Source organism: Sciurus carolinensis, chromosome 10, assembly GCF_902686445.1.
Source record: "Sciurus carolinensis chromosome 10, mSciCar1.2, whole genome shotgun sequence".
Taxonomy (NCBI): domain Eukaryota; kingdom Metazoa; phylum Chordata; class Mammalia; order Rodentia; family Sciuridae; genus Sciurus; species Sciurus carolinensis.
This window is the reverse complement of record NC_062222.1, coordinates 128,880,958-128,897,055: the sequence shown is the minus strand read 5'-3', so window position 1 is coordinate 128,897,055 and position 16,098 is coordinate 128,880,958. Positions and strand designations below refer to the sequence as shown.

General features: G+C 46.2%; 1 protein-coding gene across 10 annotated transcripts in view; it reads right to left on the bottom strand.

Annotated features, from left to right (window-relative positions):
- The window catches only part of Ldb2 (LIM domain binding 2), a 344,702-nt gene that overhangs the window by 55,890 nt on the left and 272,714 nt on the right, over positions 1-16,098 (bottom strand). For all 10 annotated transcript variants that reach the window (XM_047566676.1, XM_047566674.1, XM_047566673.1 and 7 more), the window contains exons 4-5: positions 13,899-14,021; positions 11,132-11,215 (exon numbers count right to left, since the gene is read on the bottom strand). In XM_047566676.1, coding sequence (XP_047422632.1) covers positions 11,132-11,215; positions 13,899-14,021 — 207 coding nt within the window. The remainder of the gene's footprint in view (positions 1-11,131; positions 11,216-13,898; positions 14,022-16,098) is intronic.

Sequence of the window (16,098 nt, the reverse complement as noted above, 5' to 3'; positions counted from 1 at the left end):
TGGAGGGCAGTGTGCTGTCACCAGGTGGCCAAGGCGGATGGTTTCAAGGTCCACCTCAGAGAAGTGATACGACTTGCTTTTTTTCACAACACACGTGCAGGTACCAGCACGGGAGTGAGCAGAGTCTGGGTGGAGGGGTGGCCTTGGAACCCCAGGGTTAGGAGAAGTCTGAGATAAACCGTGAGGCCATGGAATGAGTCTAACTGCGGCTCTGATCCTCGTTACGCTTGAGTGCTGGGCAGCCCTCAGGATTTCCAGTCCATTGCATCTGTTGACAATTTGGCAAAATAGCCTGGTCATCTCAGTGGAAGTGACCAGCCTTATCCAGGCCTGCGCCAGCTATGTTGACAGGTGACATTCTGCAGCATGACAGAGTTGTGGTGCAACAGGGCCACACGGGATCCCATCCGAGGCTGGAGAGTGGCCCTCTGAATGATGTTAGAGGAGTCCCAGAACCTCGCTGTAACACCAGGCCATGAGCCCTCCCTCCCCGGGTTGCAGTGAGATGAAGTGAGGCCATGTTTGTCCTGCCTGTGGGAGGACTCGGTGACGCTCTTTCACTGTCCTCCCGTCTCCTTCTGCAGGCACTGGGTGGGCATTTTAAATTTTGCTTGTTTTCTCTCACAAACAATTTTGCTTGTGTTCTTTCACAGTGCAGATTTATAAACGACTCCCAAGCTCATTATTGCAGATCAACACCTGAGAGGTCAATCTCACCTGTTTGTCCTTTTTTCACCTATTTTCATATTACTTATACTGTGTTCCTGGAACTCTGTTAGGTACAGATGATGAGGTTACTGAATTTAAAAACAGTTGGGGTCTTGAAAGGATCTGAGCTTTCTGTAGGCAGCAAGATGGTGCCCATGCGGAGCAGCCTTGAGTCTCAACACCGAGCAGTGAACTCACTAGGCCCTCCTCAGATTTCAGCCTACTTCCCATCCATTCTCTTAAATGAAAATGAATACAAACAGCTCACCCCTGCCCCTTCTCTCCCTATTCTCCTGATGCACTTTTTACCTAGACCAGTCCAGACAATGGGGAAGACCATTTTCCAAGAACATGGGCCCGGGGCTCTATCTTGCACTTAACTTAGACTTGCACTTCCTTCAGACTCACCGCCTATTTCCCACCTTGCCATCTCCTTTGGTTTTCAGAATTTGTTAAACAACCATTTCGTTCCCTTTCTGTAGTGCTCAAGCCTGGGAAATTACTTTCTTTAATCCAGGCCCTAGTTGTGCTTTTAAGTCCAAGAATTTTAGAGGCAACCAAGACTCTGAAATTGTTTGCAGTTAGAATTACTCTAAGGTACTGCTTTGCTGTGGTTGTTTTGGTGTGTGCGCGTGTGTGTGTTATAATATATACACAATGTTCTAATGGCCATTTCCTCTGACTTTAGAAATCACTGTTTCTAGAGCCTGAGCTGTCCATATATTTCTATTCTGTCACTTCTTCAGGAGTTAACTGCTTGAATTCCCTTGTCATGTAGTCATATGTACTACTTTTCTATCTCCAAATGCAATTAAAAGTGCCCTTCGGGTGTTCCGACTTTTAATCATTCTGTGTGTAGAGCTCTCCCACAACTCCGAAGGGTTTTCCTGCCTCTCTTCAGATGGGGCCTTTCTTGAAGGAGGAGAAGGAGGAGGTGGAAGAGCAGCTGCAGGAGAAGCAGGTGGAGCAAGAGGGAGAGGAGGAAGGGCGAAGTTGGAAGGAATCTGACAGTTTTGTTTCAATGGCCAGGTCCCTGGGGGGCTCCAAGGCACTGTCCTCCAGGGCCACCCCCAAGACCTGGCTCTCAGCACACGGTGGTGTGGCACAGCGTCTTGCAAATCTGAGTCTGGGAAAGCACTGCAGCCTAGACTGGCTTTGTGACCTTGGCACTGGTGGATTGTGGCTGTAAAGCGGGGATAGCCACACCTCCCACATCACGACACAAGGAACCTCCGGAAATCCCTCAATAACTCTTCAGAGCAATAGCTTGAGTGGTGTCTGAACAGTCTTTGGAGAACGATGGTCTCTGACTCAGAGGCACGTCCAGTACTCTGCCAGTGACTGCACACTGCCTGTGACATGAGCTCTTCTAGCCTTTGACCAGCAGCCACTGGTCACATGAGTTTGATAACCTATGAACTGCTCTGTATCTCAACCAAGGGGACAAGCACATGGGTCCCATCAACTTGGATGTCCCAAAATGTCAAACAGCTGTATTACTTTTAAAGTTCTTGCTCTCAATTTCTGGACCTACACAGCTCAAGAGCAAGCAGTGTGCAAGCCTGCTGTGGCCTGTGGACCACACTCACAACAGCACACCTCAGGTTGCAAGTCCCGGGAGGACCTGTCATGTGCTGGCATTGCGGGAAGCGCAGGAGATTTGCTGGTGTGGCCTTCGCCTCCCCGGAACTTGGGGTTTTGTGGCCGCTTTGTCTGAAGGCACCAAGTGGTCTGCCTGGGCTCCAGCCTGTCCAGGCCGTGCATAACAGGCTCATCTCGGTCTCTGAGCAGGGGTTCCTCGTCCATCCTTAGGCTTATCACAGCACTGAGAAGGGAAAGGGCGTCAGATTGCAATCCCTTCTCCTGCCATAAGATTAAGGGAACTATTTTGCTGGGAGTCAAAGCCTTACAAAAATAAGAAACAAAAAAAAAACCTTGGGCAGGATTCCAAATACTGATGCTGGTCACACTCACTCTTCTGGAGGCTACTTTGTGTCCTTCTGTTGGGGGTCATTTTCCAAAGTTAATTGCCCAATTCTTCAAGGCATTCGACTACACTCTTGTCGCTATCAGTGGCAGCGACACGCAGGGACCAGTGTTCTTTAAAGCATAACAATAACAACAAAATCTTCATTCACTTGGGAAATTAAAGTACAGGATCAAAAACCATGACTGTGAAACCCAAATGCTTTCACTTCTAGTTGATGATACCACTTACCTGAAGAGTCAGACTTATTTAACAATAACATCACCAAACAGCCTATAGGCAGCATTGAAACACCCAACAATAACTTTACATTTGTAATGTCAGCTGTATTCAGGAGGGGAGCCAAATACATGGCACACGCTGAGCTCCTTCCTGCTGCCCTACTTCATGAATCCATCAGTTTTCGTTTCTCCGATCTTTAGAATCTCAGCCTAGTATTCAAGGCCATGACCAACATGCAGAAAATGTCAGTATGTTGAGACGTGGTTTTCTGGAGTGGTAATTAAGATAGTGGTAATTTAGAAGTATTCTTCACATGCATTATCATTTTAATCCTCACCTGTGATGCAGTTACTGTGATTTGCAATGGATATAATCATTGACATATGCAACAAATGGGACTCTGACAAATTAAGTCCTTTGATCATTGTTATACAAAAAAAAAAAATAAGCCAGACGACTATAATCCTAGTTCCTCAGGAGGCTGAGGCAGGAGCATTGCAAATTTGAGGCCAGCCTCAGCAACCTAGTGAGACTCCATTTCAAAATCAGAAATAAAAAGGGTCTGGGGATGTCCCTCAGTGGTAGAACACCCCTGGGTTCAATCCCTAACATCACAAAACAAAACAGCAGCAGCAGAAGTTGAACCCTGACCTGCTGCCCTCAGATAGTACAGGAAGGGTATTTATTGTGTGCCTTCCATGTGCCAAGTTCTTATAGACTATTGTTCATCTAATCCGCATGGCAACCTGTGAGATATATTATCCTTTCCAGTTTTCAAATGGGAAAAGTGGGGTTCAGGAAATGTTAGCACCTTGCTCAAGGCCAGGGGGTGGCAAGGGGAAGAGTCAGGATTTGCATCTACATTTGTCTCAATCCACATGGACTCCGAAGTTCAACCTTCAACTTGCAGGAAACGTTGCTAAGCGGACAGCGTAAATATGTCTAGAGGAATGGCATTAACGACAACTGGAACCTGATGTCAACACCCAGCATTAGGGAAATGATTAAAAAGCACTGTTATAGCACCACACTGGAATATTTGCAGCTGTTATAAAAGCTTAATAAGATGACTGTGTAGAAACAGGCAAGTGTTTATCAAATAACATTAAGAAATCGTATGCAACCTGATTGCATTTATGCAGAAATTATGCATATAGATGGGTAAAGAATAAGAGAACAAAAAATATCTTTGGTTGACATTCAGGAAAATAAGATGTTTTAAACTTGTGTTAAACATAATGCTAAAAATATCTCCCAAAAGTGTATGTATCCCAGCATCAGGAAAATCTGGCCAAAGGAAATAGACAAAAATAATTACCCAATAAAAATTTTGCCATCAAGACTTGAAAGAATGCATTTCCAAAATAATGAAAAGGGCATACTGACATTTACAGTAAAAACTAAATACTAAGAGTTAGTAGAAATGATACTAGAATAAAAACCTGATTTTGGAAAATTTGAGCATTTAAGTGGGAATCTTGCACATCAGGGAGCCCTGGTGGCCTCACGCCCTGTCTCCTTTGATTTTCTCAAAGTGGTCCTCTCTTTTGCATCTTAGATTTCATGGTGAAGTTCTAGGTTATCACTTTTGAAAACGAACCAGACAGTTTCTGGTGTCCTTCAAGATCAAGTCTTCCATTTACCAAACTACCCATCTGCCAATCATCCATTCAGGAGGTACTGGGTGCTAACATGTCTTCACCTCCTGAGACCCCAGAGCAGGAGACGAATGAGTGGAGGACCATCCTTATATGGGACTTGCCAAGAACTAAGCACGAGACCACGAGCACTAAACTCTGGAAATATCTTGGAGGGGCACCTACCCACACTGGGGGTTGGGGAGAGATTCTCACGGGCGATGGACGAAGGAGTCCTGTGAGAGAATCTAGCCTGGGAAAATAAGTTGGGAAGAGACGGGTAGAAGGATGGGCAGGCAGTGAGCCACACTGTGAGAAGGCACGGAAGCGAGACAGCATGACCAGTTTGGATGGGCTGCAGGTGGCACACGTACTACAGTTTGGGAAGCAAGCTGAGCTAGTGGGGTGGGGCTGGTGCCAGAGGGCTCAAGTGCCCAGGTAAGCAGGCAGGGAGAGGCACGGCAATTGACCAGCAGAACTGAAAACTGCAAACACATCAAACTGAAGCCATTGACAAGGATCGGGTATCCTCAGGGCTATCAGGAGAGGAAACAAATTCTGGAATGACGTGAGGTTCCCAGCTGAGCCTGGATAGTGGGAACTGGACGCAGGCCTACTTGCACCAGAGTCTTACCCTCCTGGAGGAAGGGATGTGTGTTGGCCAATCTTGCAGACACTCTGCCCCATTCCTCTTGTACCAAGGCCATCTAGGTCTCTTCACTTACTCACCAACATAAAATTTATAAACAAAAACAGACGACCCCAAATCCTCAAGGACGTGGAGAGCATGTAGACCAGGCTGTTCCTGCAGCATTCTGACCATGCAGGGAGCAGGGACGTCTACTCTTTTGTTACGGGAGATAAATGGAAATGGAATGGCACATCCCACTAATGGCCATGGTGGAAGTTACTGGTGGTCTCCCTTAAATGCTCAAGGACATGATTTTGGAATGGCCTACCCTTCCTGTCTTTATAGCATTGGAAGCAAAATAGACATGCCTTATTTCTTCATTTTAAAATCTTATTCTTTACAGCTATTTAAAGCAAACACAATTATTGCATGCACATAAAAGAATTTCATATGAGAATTTGAAAGGATGGTAGTTTCAAAATGCTGCCTTGGAAGGGGCTTTCACTTTCACTTGGATGATAGGCAGGAACCAAGGCAGAAGGATGAGACCCTGAGGGGTTGACGTGACTCTCACACACTCTGCATACAGGGGAAGCCAATCAACAACCCACCCCGCCTAGGGAAAGGACCAGAGACCCTAGAGCACACTTCGCTAAGTAAGTAAGGGAAGTTCTATGTGTATTTATCTCCTTAGAACCCAGAGAAGGTTGTGTTGTTCCCCATTTTGCAGATGACAAAGCAGGTTCGGAGAGATCAAGTAACTTGCCCAGGGTCACATAGTTAGTCAGTGGATGTTCTCAGACACCTACTCTTGTGTAACCCCCAAATTCATGCCACAGCAAGAGACTGCTTCCCCTGACCATGCTATGTTGTCACTGAAACAAAATTTTAAGAATTATACAACTCGGTGAGACTGTATAGCTTTGTCCAAAAAACACCTACCTGTTCCAGTACCTAAAACAAACTTGAAACTTGTATTTCAGTCATGAAAATTCCCAGTGTTCTCCATGCCCATCAACTCTGCCCATCTGTCCCTGCCACTGCTCATGGCGACCTGTCTAGACTGGCTTCTGCCTGCCTGCCTGCATGGTGATCACCTCCTCATCTTTCAGAGACAGCTCAAGGACCATCTCCTCTAGGAAGCTTGCAGCCTCCCACATCCACCCGGAACACCCTCTCCCTCCTCAGTGCCTGGGGGCAGATAGGTTCAAACCCCTATTCCACCACTTACCAATTTTGGGACCTTGGAAAGTTATTTCTATGTACCTCAGTTTCCTCATCTACAAAATGGGACTAAAGTAGTCCCTACCTGCTAAGGCTGATGTGAGGCTTTAAAGATAGAATTCCTGCAAAACTCACAGCGAAGTGCCTGGGCATAGTAAGTGTCCCGTCATTGTTGGCGATTGTTGTGTTTATCACTCTGCCTGGGACCCTATTCTCTCTCTGGAAGAGCATATTTGTTTCTCCTGGTCTAGGCAGCGCTCTCCCTGAGGGCAGCCACCTGACATAAAAGGGGTGTTGAGGACATGCTTGTGACATGAGCAGTGACTCATGGGCAAACAGCCCAGGGGGGCCGTCTCAACGCTGCTCACAGCCTGCCCAAGTGCCCAGCACATTGAGCTTGCTCGTCCCCTGGTCGCTGCACTGGATCCTTCATGAAATGTTGGCGATGGCAGGGCTCACTCCCTTCCAATAACTGTGACAAAGAACACCTTCCTGCATTCCTGGATCGCTGTCCCTGTTCTAGGTGTCTAGTTCCATCACCTGAGTATGTAGATTATTGACCAGCAATAATCATGGTCATCATGAAACAAGCCCCAGCCTCTCAGAGGCCACCAAGGCAGCCTCCAGGGGAGAGCGACTGCAGCTGGACAGACTGCCATCCCACCTGGGCTGGTGGACCTCCAGCCACCATGGGACCTGCCAGTCGGCCATCATCACACCTTAGCACAGCCCACCTCCAACTTCCCTACCCTGGAAGTGACCGAGGGGACAGCAGGAGAATTGACAACTCAAATCAAATGTCAACAGCTGTTCTGTTGTCTCTTCAAAAGCATCAGGTCCACAGAGCCCCCGGAAGTGCTGCTGGCAAGATCTGAGCTCAGCTCTGTCATCTGCATTCTTATCTCCAAGCCTGGCCCTCATCATCCTTCACCTGCTCCTTCCTCCAGTGACAAGAGCCACATGGGCCTGCTCTGCCTTGTTCTGAGTGCAGGTCAGGTGAGAATGATTGGGGATTTCATGGGAATAAATGCACTCATTTTGACAAGGCTAGATGACTGTAATTGCTTACTTTCTGTATCGCTTAATTTTGTTACATGTAAGAGACAGCATATTGAAATTTTAGATGTCTGTAGCATTAAAAATCTCCATCCCTTTTTTTTAAAGTACCACATCAATTTTCAAGATTCTTCCACTGATACAGAAGACCTTGAGTTTGCCAACATCCTGATTGGACCTTCTGTTCTGATACCGGGAATGGTTTTGGAGACTCCTCATTAACCCTGCTTGAATGATATACAGGTGACTTTCTGAGGCTGGTGGTGAAGGCCAGGTTCTTCGAATACACAGGGGAAGGTCAGAGGCTAAGACAATTTTATCGGAAATGCATATGGTGATTGCTCAGTTGTCTAGGTGATAAGGCCTAGAATCTTAAATCTCAGTTCTAGACTGAAGAAATAAGCCTATAATTCTTGGTGACTACTAACCTAGCCAGGCCTCACCACAGAACACTGTGCACTGACTTTGGACAAAGAGTCTGAGATACCGCTTGGTCATGACCAGCCCAGAGGCCCGTGGCTGTCTTGGGGAGTTGCTGCTAAGAAGAATGGCTTCCATCCTGGTCCCACTCCTCGAGCCCAGGACTCTTCCGTGGACATCACAGGCCTTCAGTGCTCCTCCCCATGAGCACACCTCACTGGGATGGCAGCCCACCACCCCACCAGCCTCACCCACAGCCCGGGAGCACCATCTTACAACACAGGCCTTGATCTCCAAGGTGAAGCCCAGCACCTGGCCCACTTCTAGGGGGATGAGGCGGGCTCACAAAGAGGGTCCTGAGCCAGTCCACAGATGACCAAGTGGATTACTGCTGAGTGAATAAAAGAAAGAAGGAAGCAGGGAAGAAAATGGATGCTGACCCAGAGGGCCTGAGTTGGGGAAATAACGGAGTACTAGGTAGAAACCCGGAGTGAGGGAAGACAGCCAGATGCCAGCCACTCCAGCACGTGCAACAGAGACGGGCACACAGGGAGAGGTCAGTGAATCGCACGGTGAACACTACCCACCGGGAACTCTGTCCCCAGGCCTGCGCCAAGCACTCTGCATGGCTGACTTACTCCTTGCACTAAACCATTTTTGGCAAAGCGAATGAAGTGCCAGGGATGGAGGCTGACTCCCCAGTGAGGGCAGGAAAGACAAGGCCTAGCAGCACCATCGTCCTTAATTTCTTATTAACAAGGCAGCAGTGCTGCAGCCGGTGAAGCATGGGGACTTCCCGGCAAACTGCCTGGGTTCTAATCCCAGTTCTGCCGCTTGGTGTGTGAAGCTGAGCAGCTTCTTCACCTACTCAGCCTCTCTCTGCCTCGCTCTCCCGTGGAGATGGTGACTGTGTGGTCCAGGACCTGGCGGCGGGAAGCACAGCACAGAAGCGTTGGCCTCAGACGCTTCTTGTCTTGTCCTACATCACCCAGGACAAGAAATGGCTCCCTGGGCTCACGGTTGGCAAGGGGTGCTGCCCTCCTTCCCTCTTCTGGCTCTTCCTGGGCTGAAATCCAAGGGCTGCAGGATGTGGAGACCAGGTGGGCCTTGAGCACAGGGTGGAAGTCAACCATTTACAGATGACCATGAGAGGCGGGGAGGGGAGGAGGACGGAAATCTAACACATATCAATGTACTTTTAAGACCACTAGACGATGTAACGAAGAGTCTGTCCAAGATCTGGCCAGAGGGTTGGTTAGTCTCCAAATCTGTGACAGACTCTAAAGTCCCAGCTCCCTAGAGGGGTCAGCTGAGAATGCAAGTGGAACTTCTTCCATCTGCCTGAGAAGGGGCATCTTCAGTTTTCACCTAAACCCCTCTAGGTCTCTAGCAAGTTGAAATCCAGTGGTGTGGAGTAGCCCTCTGGATTCTTGAGCAGAGAACAACCCTGCAGACCCTCACTCTCCAGGCCGGCTGCCCACCCACACTGTGATAGCCACCCCACCACAGGGCCAGCTCTGAATGCAGAGTCTGGAGGTTTGGGAGGTCATGGCCCCAATATCCCTGGCAAGAGCATCTGCCTGACCACCCACACACCTGGGCAGTCTGGTGGCCTCCTTCTGAGCACAGTCCAGTGGGCTGTTCACTGGTTCCGCACTGTCAAAATGGCAGAGGTGCTGGGATGCGCTAGCAGAGAGCATGGTGGATCTTGGCTCCGGCCAGGTATGGATTTGGCTTCGGGGCATCTAGGCTGCACATGGACAGACTCTTACCCCTTCTACCTAAGAGAAGGACTCCGTCTTCTCCCTGTTCAACCCTTTCAGAGGTGCCTCATCACCAAAGAACTTCCAGGGCCAGGAGCCCAGCCAGCCAGTTGCCCTGAGACCTGGCTCTCAACTAATACTCCCTTTCATGCCCTGTCCTTGCTCCATCACCCCAGGCTTCTCATTCCAAGTCCCAACATCATTAACCCGTTTGCAGTTTCATCCCCTAATGCATGCTCATTTCCCCTGTCTGGTGGAAATGTCCGCCTGTCCCCTTTATCTGCTTTACCTGATTCATTCTTTCACACTCAACTCTCCCATCATCTTGCCCATGAAGTTTTAAGTGGCCGATTCCTCTCAGGTATGTTTTTTGTGCTCTCATAATTCCCTCTGGGGATTTCCGTCATGGTGTCCACCGCTGTCTGTGATTTTTCCTCTTTACAGTCTGCCCCTCATAGCAGTGTATTTCTATGCCCTAGCATGACTCCTGTCTTTGCATCTTCAGCATCTAGAAATATGTGAGAACTTGGAAGAATCCACCCAAACCACTCAGAAAGCAAGAATAAGCCTGGCCCAAGCATTTCAGCATTTCACAGAGGCAAGATGGTTGCACACAGAGATCAGTGAATACAAAATGAACTTCACAAATCCGCTGCTGTAAGGACAAGGAAGCAACAGCATAAACTCAACAACGAGGTAGAGATGCAGAAGAGGAGAAATGCCGTATGGCCAAGGAGCGCAACATCTTGGAAACAAAGATGTGTGGGACACAATCCTGCCTTGCTGTGAATTCTGGAAGCAATGCTAGCTTTGTAAAGGAAGTGGAATCCTCCACCCAAAACCACCACCATGACTGCACCTGAACAGTCGGTGTGTTAGTGAACCTTTCTAAGCCAGAAAGGCTGAGAGTATCATCTAGATGGGAAATTTTGCTTGAAACACTTCATTTTTCAAATAAAAACTAGATTTAAACCCAAACCAGAAAAACCTATTACATGTTATTCAGAGAAACACTGAGAAACCTTGGAAATGTGGGTCACAGCACTGTGTTGAATTTCTTCAGGAGACCATACAGCCTCCGTTACTCTCTCAGAATGGCAGGCTGATTCTCCTATGGCAGGGATGCATCCCGGGATGGATGCGCAGAGGCAGCAAACTCAACAGTAGCATGTTAGAAACCCAAGACAACCAGAATGGAAGTAGCACCAAAGCATTTTGTGAGACAGAGACATCACTATCTTGAAATAATCAATTCTAAGAGTCACACAAATGTACAGGGGAAGCTCAACCCTGATAAATTCTAGGTCTGATTCTTTGTTAATTAAGTCACATCCTCTGTTGAACACACGTGCTTGTGCACACACACACACACACACACACACACACACACTGTGGGACAGAACATGCGTCTCTTAGATGCACAGAAATCTCAGAAGTACTTTGCAAACTTGACCAGGAAATCCAAATATTCAAATGGTCTTACCCTGAGGTAGTTGAGGGTGAAGTTCGTTAGACCCATCCTGGTGATGTTTTTGGACAGCTGATCCAGGACCTGAGGATCTTGTGCCTAAACAGAAAAAAAAAAAAAAAAAATCACATATTTATCCCTGTGAGGTGGTCCCAAGAAAATCTTAAGACTGTGCTACCGCTGTTAAGAAATGCAATCTTGACACTGTCGATTTTTCTTGGAGGGACAGATTGCTGGAGACAATTTAATTTACATTTTGAAGACACTTGCATATAGCACTCAAGGACATTTTTGGATCAATTGTGCAAGACTAGGGAAAATCACACTGCCTCAGATGCGCATTCAGTCCTAGGGAGCAATGACGTTACTTTCTCTGCAAGAGGCCCTGGCACTGTGTCTTCAGGCTGAGAGCCACTGAGTCTTGCCAGGAGAATTCCAGGCCAGCGCCCTGAATTCAGGCGCCTCTGAACTTGGCAGAGCCGTGCCTTTGTTTCCCACTGAGATAGTGGTGCTGTTTTTACAGCTCAGGGTTGAGAACTGTATTTGAAAACTTTGCAACTACTATGAAAAAATATATGTATAATATGGAGAGAGAGAGAGACAGAGACAGAAAGAAAAACCCTCCTGTTAAGATGAGGCCAGAAATAACTATCCTTGACAATTTCATCCTGTAGGACTTTAAGGGTAAGTCTCACATTTTCCAAAATGTGAGCCACATTTTAATATGGGATGTAAAGTACCATGGCCACCCCAAAATGTTATGTTTGGCCAGACAAAAAACGAAAATTCTTTCTGCATTCCATTTTAAAATGAGTCTCTTGGTTGGTGTGCTTTCTTTCTGCTGGTCTTGATTCTTTCTTACTTAGTATAAACAAATTGACCCTACGCAGAGGGAGGCCTAAGTATATAAACCTTTGTCTCCACATCTGCATTCATGATACTACCACGGTTATAGTAAAAGGACTTTAATTTATTCTTTTCTCTACTTATTTGTTCTTACCGTGATACTAACAATTGGATCTGTGTATATAAATAGATTAGAAAGCATGGGAGAAAACAGAGGGTATGAGCTTCGTGTCAATTTCTTGAAAGGTAGCCTTTGTGGACATCGAGACTATGTTTACTGCACTTCTCTAGGAAGAGCTGGTTACATGGATGCTTCTACATAGATGCATCAGATAGTCATGGCCAACAGCAAGAGTTTACACTGCAGTCAGAAGACAGGACACAAGTAAAGGAATAGAAGAAAGTATCTGCTGCTAATGAAAACTGATCACCAATTCCTGCAGAGGACCTACTGTATGCCCAGTATTATTCTAAGTTATTAACTGGTAATTCTCGAGTTGATTCTCTGAGGCACACTTTATCACTGTACTCTGCAGGTGGGGGACAGGAAGCACACAGATGTCATGCCATTTTCCCAAGGCCACACACAAATAGGAATAAGACCCTATGTAGTCTCCACCCACCCCCTCCCTCCGTTCATCTCAGTCTATTTCGAGAATAATCAGAGTGGATAATCCAAACTTCTTCAGGACAGTGAGGAATGTGAACTGGGCTTCAAAAACTATGAAGGACATGGAGAGTCAGAGGTGCCACAGCAGAAACCCAAGGGCAGTGGAGAAGACAGAGACCGGCTCGCCAGTCAGCACAAGGGCAGAGATTGGGCTAACCGGTCAGTATAAGAGGGTGGAGGGAACAGGCCTGGAGCCAGTCAGCTGGGAGACATGGCTGGTCGGCACGGGCTTTGTAGTCAAAACCAACTGAGTCAAAACATTGGTTATGTCACTTTGGGACTGAAAAACATTGGGAAATTTATTGAACTTCTCTGAGACTCACTTTTCTCACTTCTAAACTAGGAATAGTAAGAACTTACCTTGCTAGGCAACTGTGAGAATAAAAATCATAATGTATGCAAAATGTTTAGTGGAAGGTCTGGCAGAGCCAACACTCATAAATGCTACCTACTGTTATTTTATTCTCTTTCAATTACTCAGGGTTTAGAAATCAGGCTCATTAACTCTGATTTTGTTCCAAAGGCTTTTCATGGAAGCTGCTGCTTTATGCACTAGAGAGAAGGAACTCCCTTCAGCTGATACTCTGATGCTTTCCTCAGGGGTCGCACCTGGCTACTTCCTACTTGCCTTGTAAACAGATCTGTAGAGTGGCATCAAATCGACACTTGACCTAGTCGGTGCTCAATAAACTTGATATGATTTGTGGCCAAAGGAAATCAAGAGAACCCCAAATATTCCACTCAAATCCAGCACCACGTTTAAGAAGGACCGACTCCTATTGACACAGACCTGAAGGTACAGAACTCCAGCATCTCAGCAGATGGTTTTAATCAAAGTTGGAAACTGCTCCTGTTTTATTTCACTCCCCCGTTATATATAACAGGTTTATTAGCCCAGGCAGAGCCCTACTTGATAATGACCGAACGGAATTTAAGAAAAGCACAAACCCATTTATTGAGGTAACTTCAATTTGGAGTTTAAAATAATAAAGTATTTAAAATAGTCTCAAAATACTAAAGTACTAAAAATAGTCTCACAATGTCCCAAACTTGGAAACAAAGGAAGCAAAAAATGGGCCTGTGGTTTAAAATGGTTGAGAGCAAAACTCGATATTTAAAGTTAATTACCTAAAGCGTGACGACTACTGGAGTGTTTTCACACATACACATGCACGCACACACACAGAGAAAGGGAAAGAGAGAAAACCAGGCTTTACCACTGGAGGAAAAAAGCAAAGAAAGTAAAATAGAAATTAAATTACTTACATGCATGGCTAGAATGCTTCTCGGGACTAACTCTCTATATTGTCTAATGGTAAAGTGCCATGTTTTTATTCTCATGAGATCATCAAAGGTGAACTCCAAGATCAGCCTGCCTTCTGTACACACCTAAAAGAAACAAAAACACTTGTTTGTCAAACGGTTTGCAGGAGCCACATTTTAAAACTCACTGGGCTTCTCAACTTGGTGTCCCTTGCTGTCTTTGGGTGGTGGTGTTTCTTGGCAAACAGACTGGACATAAGTGGTTCACCCATAGCACATGGGGACAGGTGTCAGCTCCAAATCTATGGGTTGAAAAGACAGCACAGCTACTTACTAGCCATAAGGTGCTGGCATCTCCGTTACCGCTACTGACACTAGGAGCCTCCATTTCTCCTTCTGCATACAAAATCCATCTCACAGGGATGTTGGGTCAAAAATGCTGGCACACGGTATGCACCTCCATGATGGTCCTCTCTCACTTCCCACCTTTGCTCTCATTTTTTGTTCCTCCTTGGTGGGAGCTTTTCTCACCAGAGACAGGAGTAGTGGTAGCATGTTGGTCCAGGTGAAATAGTTACAACTCATAGTTGTGACCGATAGTACAGTACAAAATAGTGGATGGAGGATTTAAAGTTTTACTCATTCTTGAACTTTGGGAAAAATCAAATAAATCCCCCGAATTCACTTTTCTTATCTATAAAAAGGGATAACAATATTCTTAGGTACGAGAGTGAGAAAATACATTGAAGGAAATGATGCGTGTGGATGGCTGTGAATTACACCTGAAAGACAGAAAAACCCAGAGAGAGGGCTGAATCCTACACCTGTTGTCCTGAGGCACTTGCTGAGCCATGGGAGCTCCTGGGAGGTATCTTGGGGCTCTGCTGGGAGCAGATGGACCTCTACCCTGACTTCTAGACCTCTACCCACTTTCTGGATTCCATCAGAGCCCCTTCCACTATATCAGTTTTAATACTTTGGCCCTCTGATCAAGATTTATTTGGAGAGAGATTTCCTAGACTGAACACAAACAAACGAAACTCTGGAAACTTTAAAAAACATATTTACAAGTAAATAAATAGTAACCAAATAGAGGCAATGAGTATTACTGAAACCATAGTCCATAAAGGGGGTTAATAATTTCGATCTACCTTTTATGAAATATTACTAACCAATTTCCTTGTTGGAAATTTAATGCAAAATGTCATCATTTATTGAGTTACAGCTATGTCCTCAGTACTGGGTTAGGTGCTTTCCACATACTTGATTGAGGATAATATTTCCTTTAAACAAGCCGAATATGGTACACAATTACTACCAAGCGCTAATAGGGCACTGTTCGAGAAAGACCAAGTGAACTTCTGCCATCTTTTTATCAAAGATCTCAGAGACATGGTAAGATAATTATTGATAAGTTGGGTGAAGACCTCTACCTCAGATCCAATTAGCAGGACCTGTGGGTAATTTCAGGCATCTGGACACGCGGCCCTGAAAGCCCTGGGCCAAGTCTCTTCACAGCCCCGTTTCTTAGCTCTGAGCACTGAGTACGCAGGAATGGCAAAGACGCCAGCAGCCTCAGCACTGGACTTCGTTTATCAAGGTTTCCCAAAGAGTTGTGTGGAGATTAAGCCACACAATTCTCCCTGGGGGTTAGTGTGACAGAAGCCACCGGCGGTGACAACTTTAACAAAAGGGAGGTAGCTACAGCCAGCCGTCAGCAGCAGACTGTCCTGACAATACGGGACAGGGATATTTGGAGCTATAATCCTCTTCTTAAAGACAGGGGATTATTGGATATTTAAACAAATATTACCCCAGTTAAATGTCAGGCTTTTTTATTATCTAATCTATTTGTTTTGTGTTTATGAACCACAAACTCGGGGTAGACAGAGGTTTTGGTTTCCTTCTACTGGAGCGGAATTTTATAATGGTAAGGCATGTATGCAGTCCTTCTGATGGATTACTCAATTGGAGCATCTGTAAGGTCAAGCTAAATTGTGTTCTTTGCACTGTGACATAGCAAGCCAGTTGGGAACCTCTCCTGCAGTCAAATGGTCATGGGCCTACCAAATGGAAAATTGCTACAAGCCTTGGGCTCCTTCTCTTTTAGTCCAAACCAAGGAGCCAGCTTTACCCAGGACATACTACGTGCAGGGTGGAAATCCTTAGAGTGCAATCTGAGATGACTGTGTTGGGTGTGCGT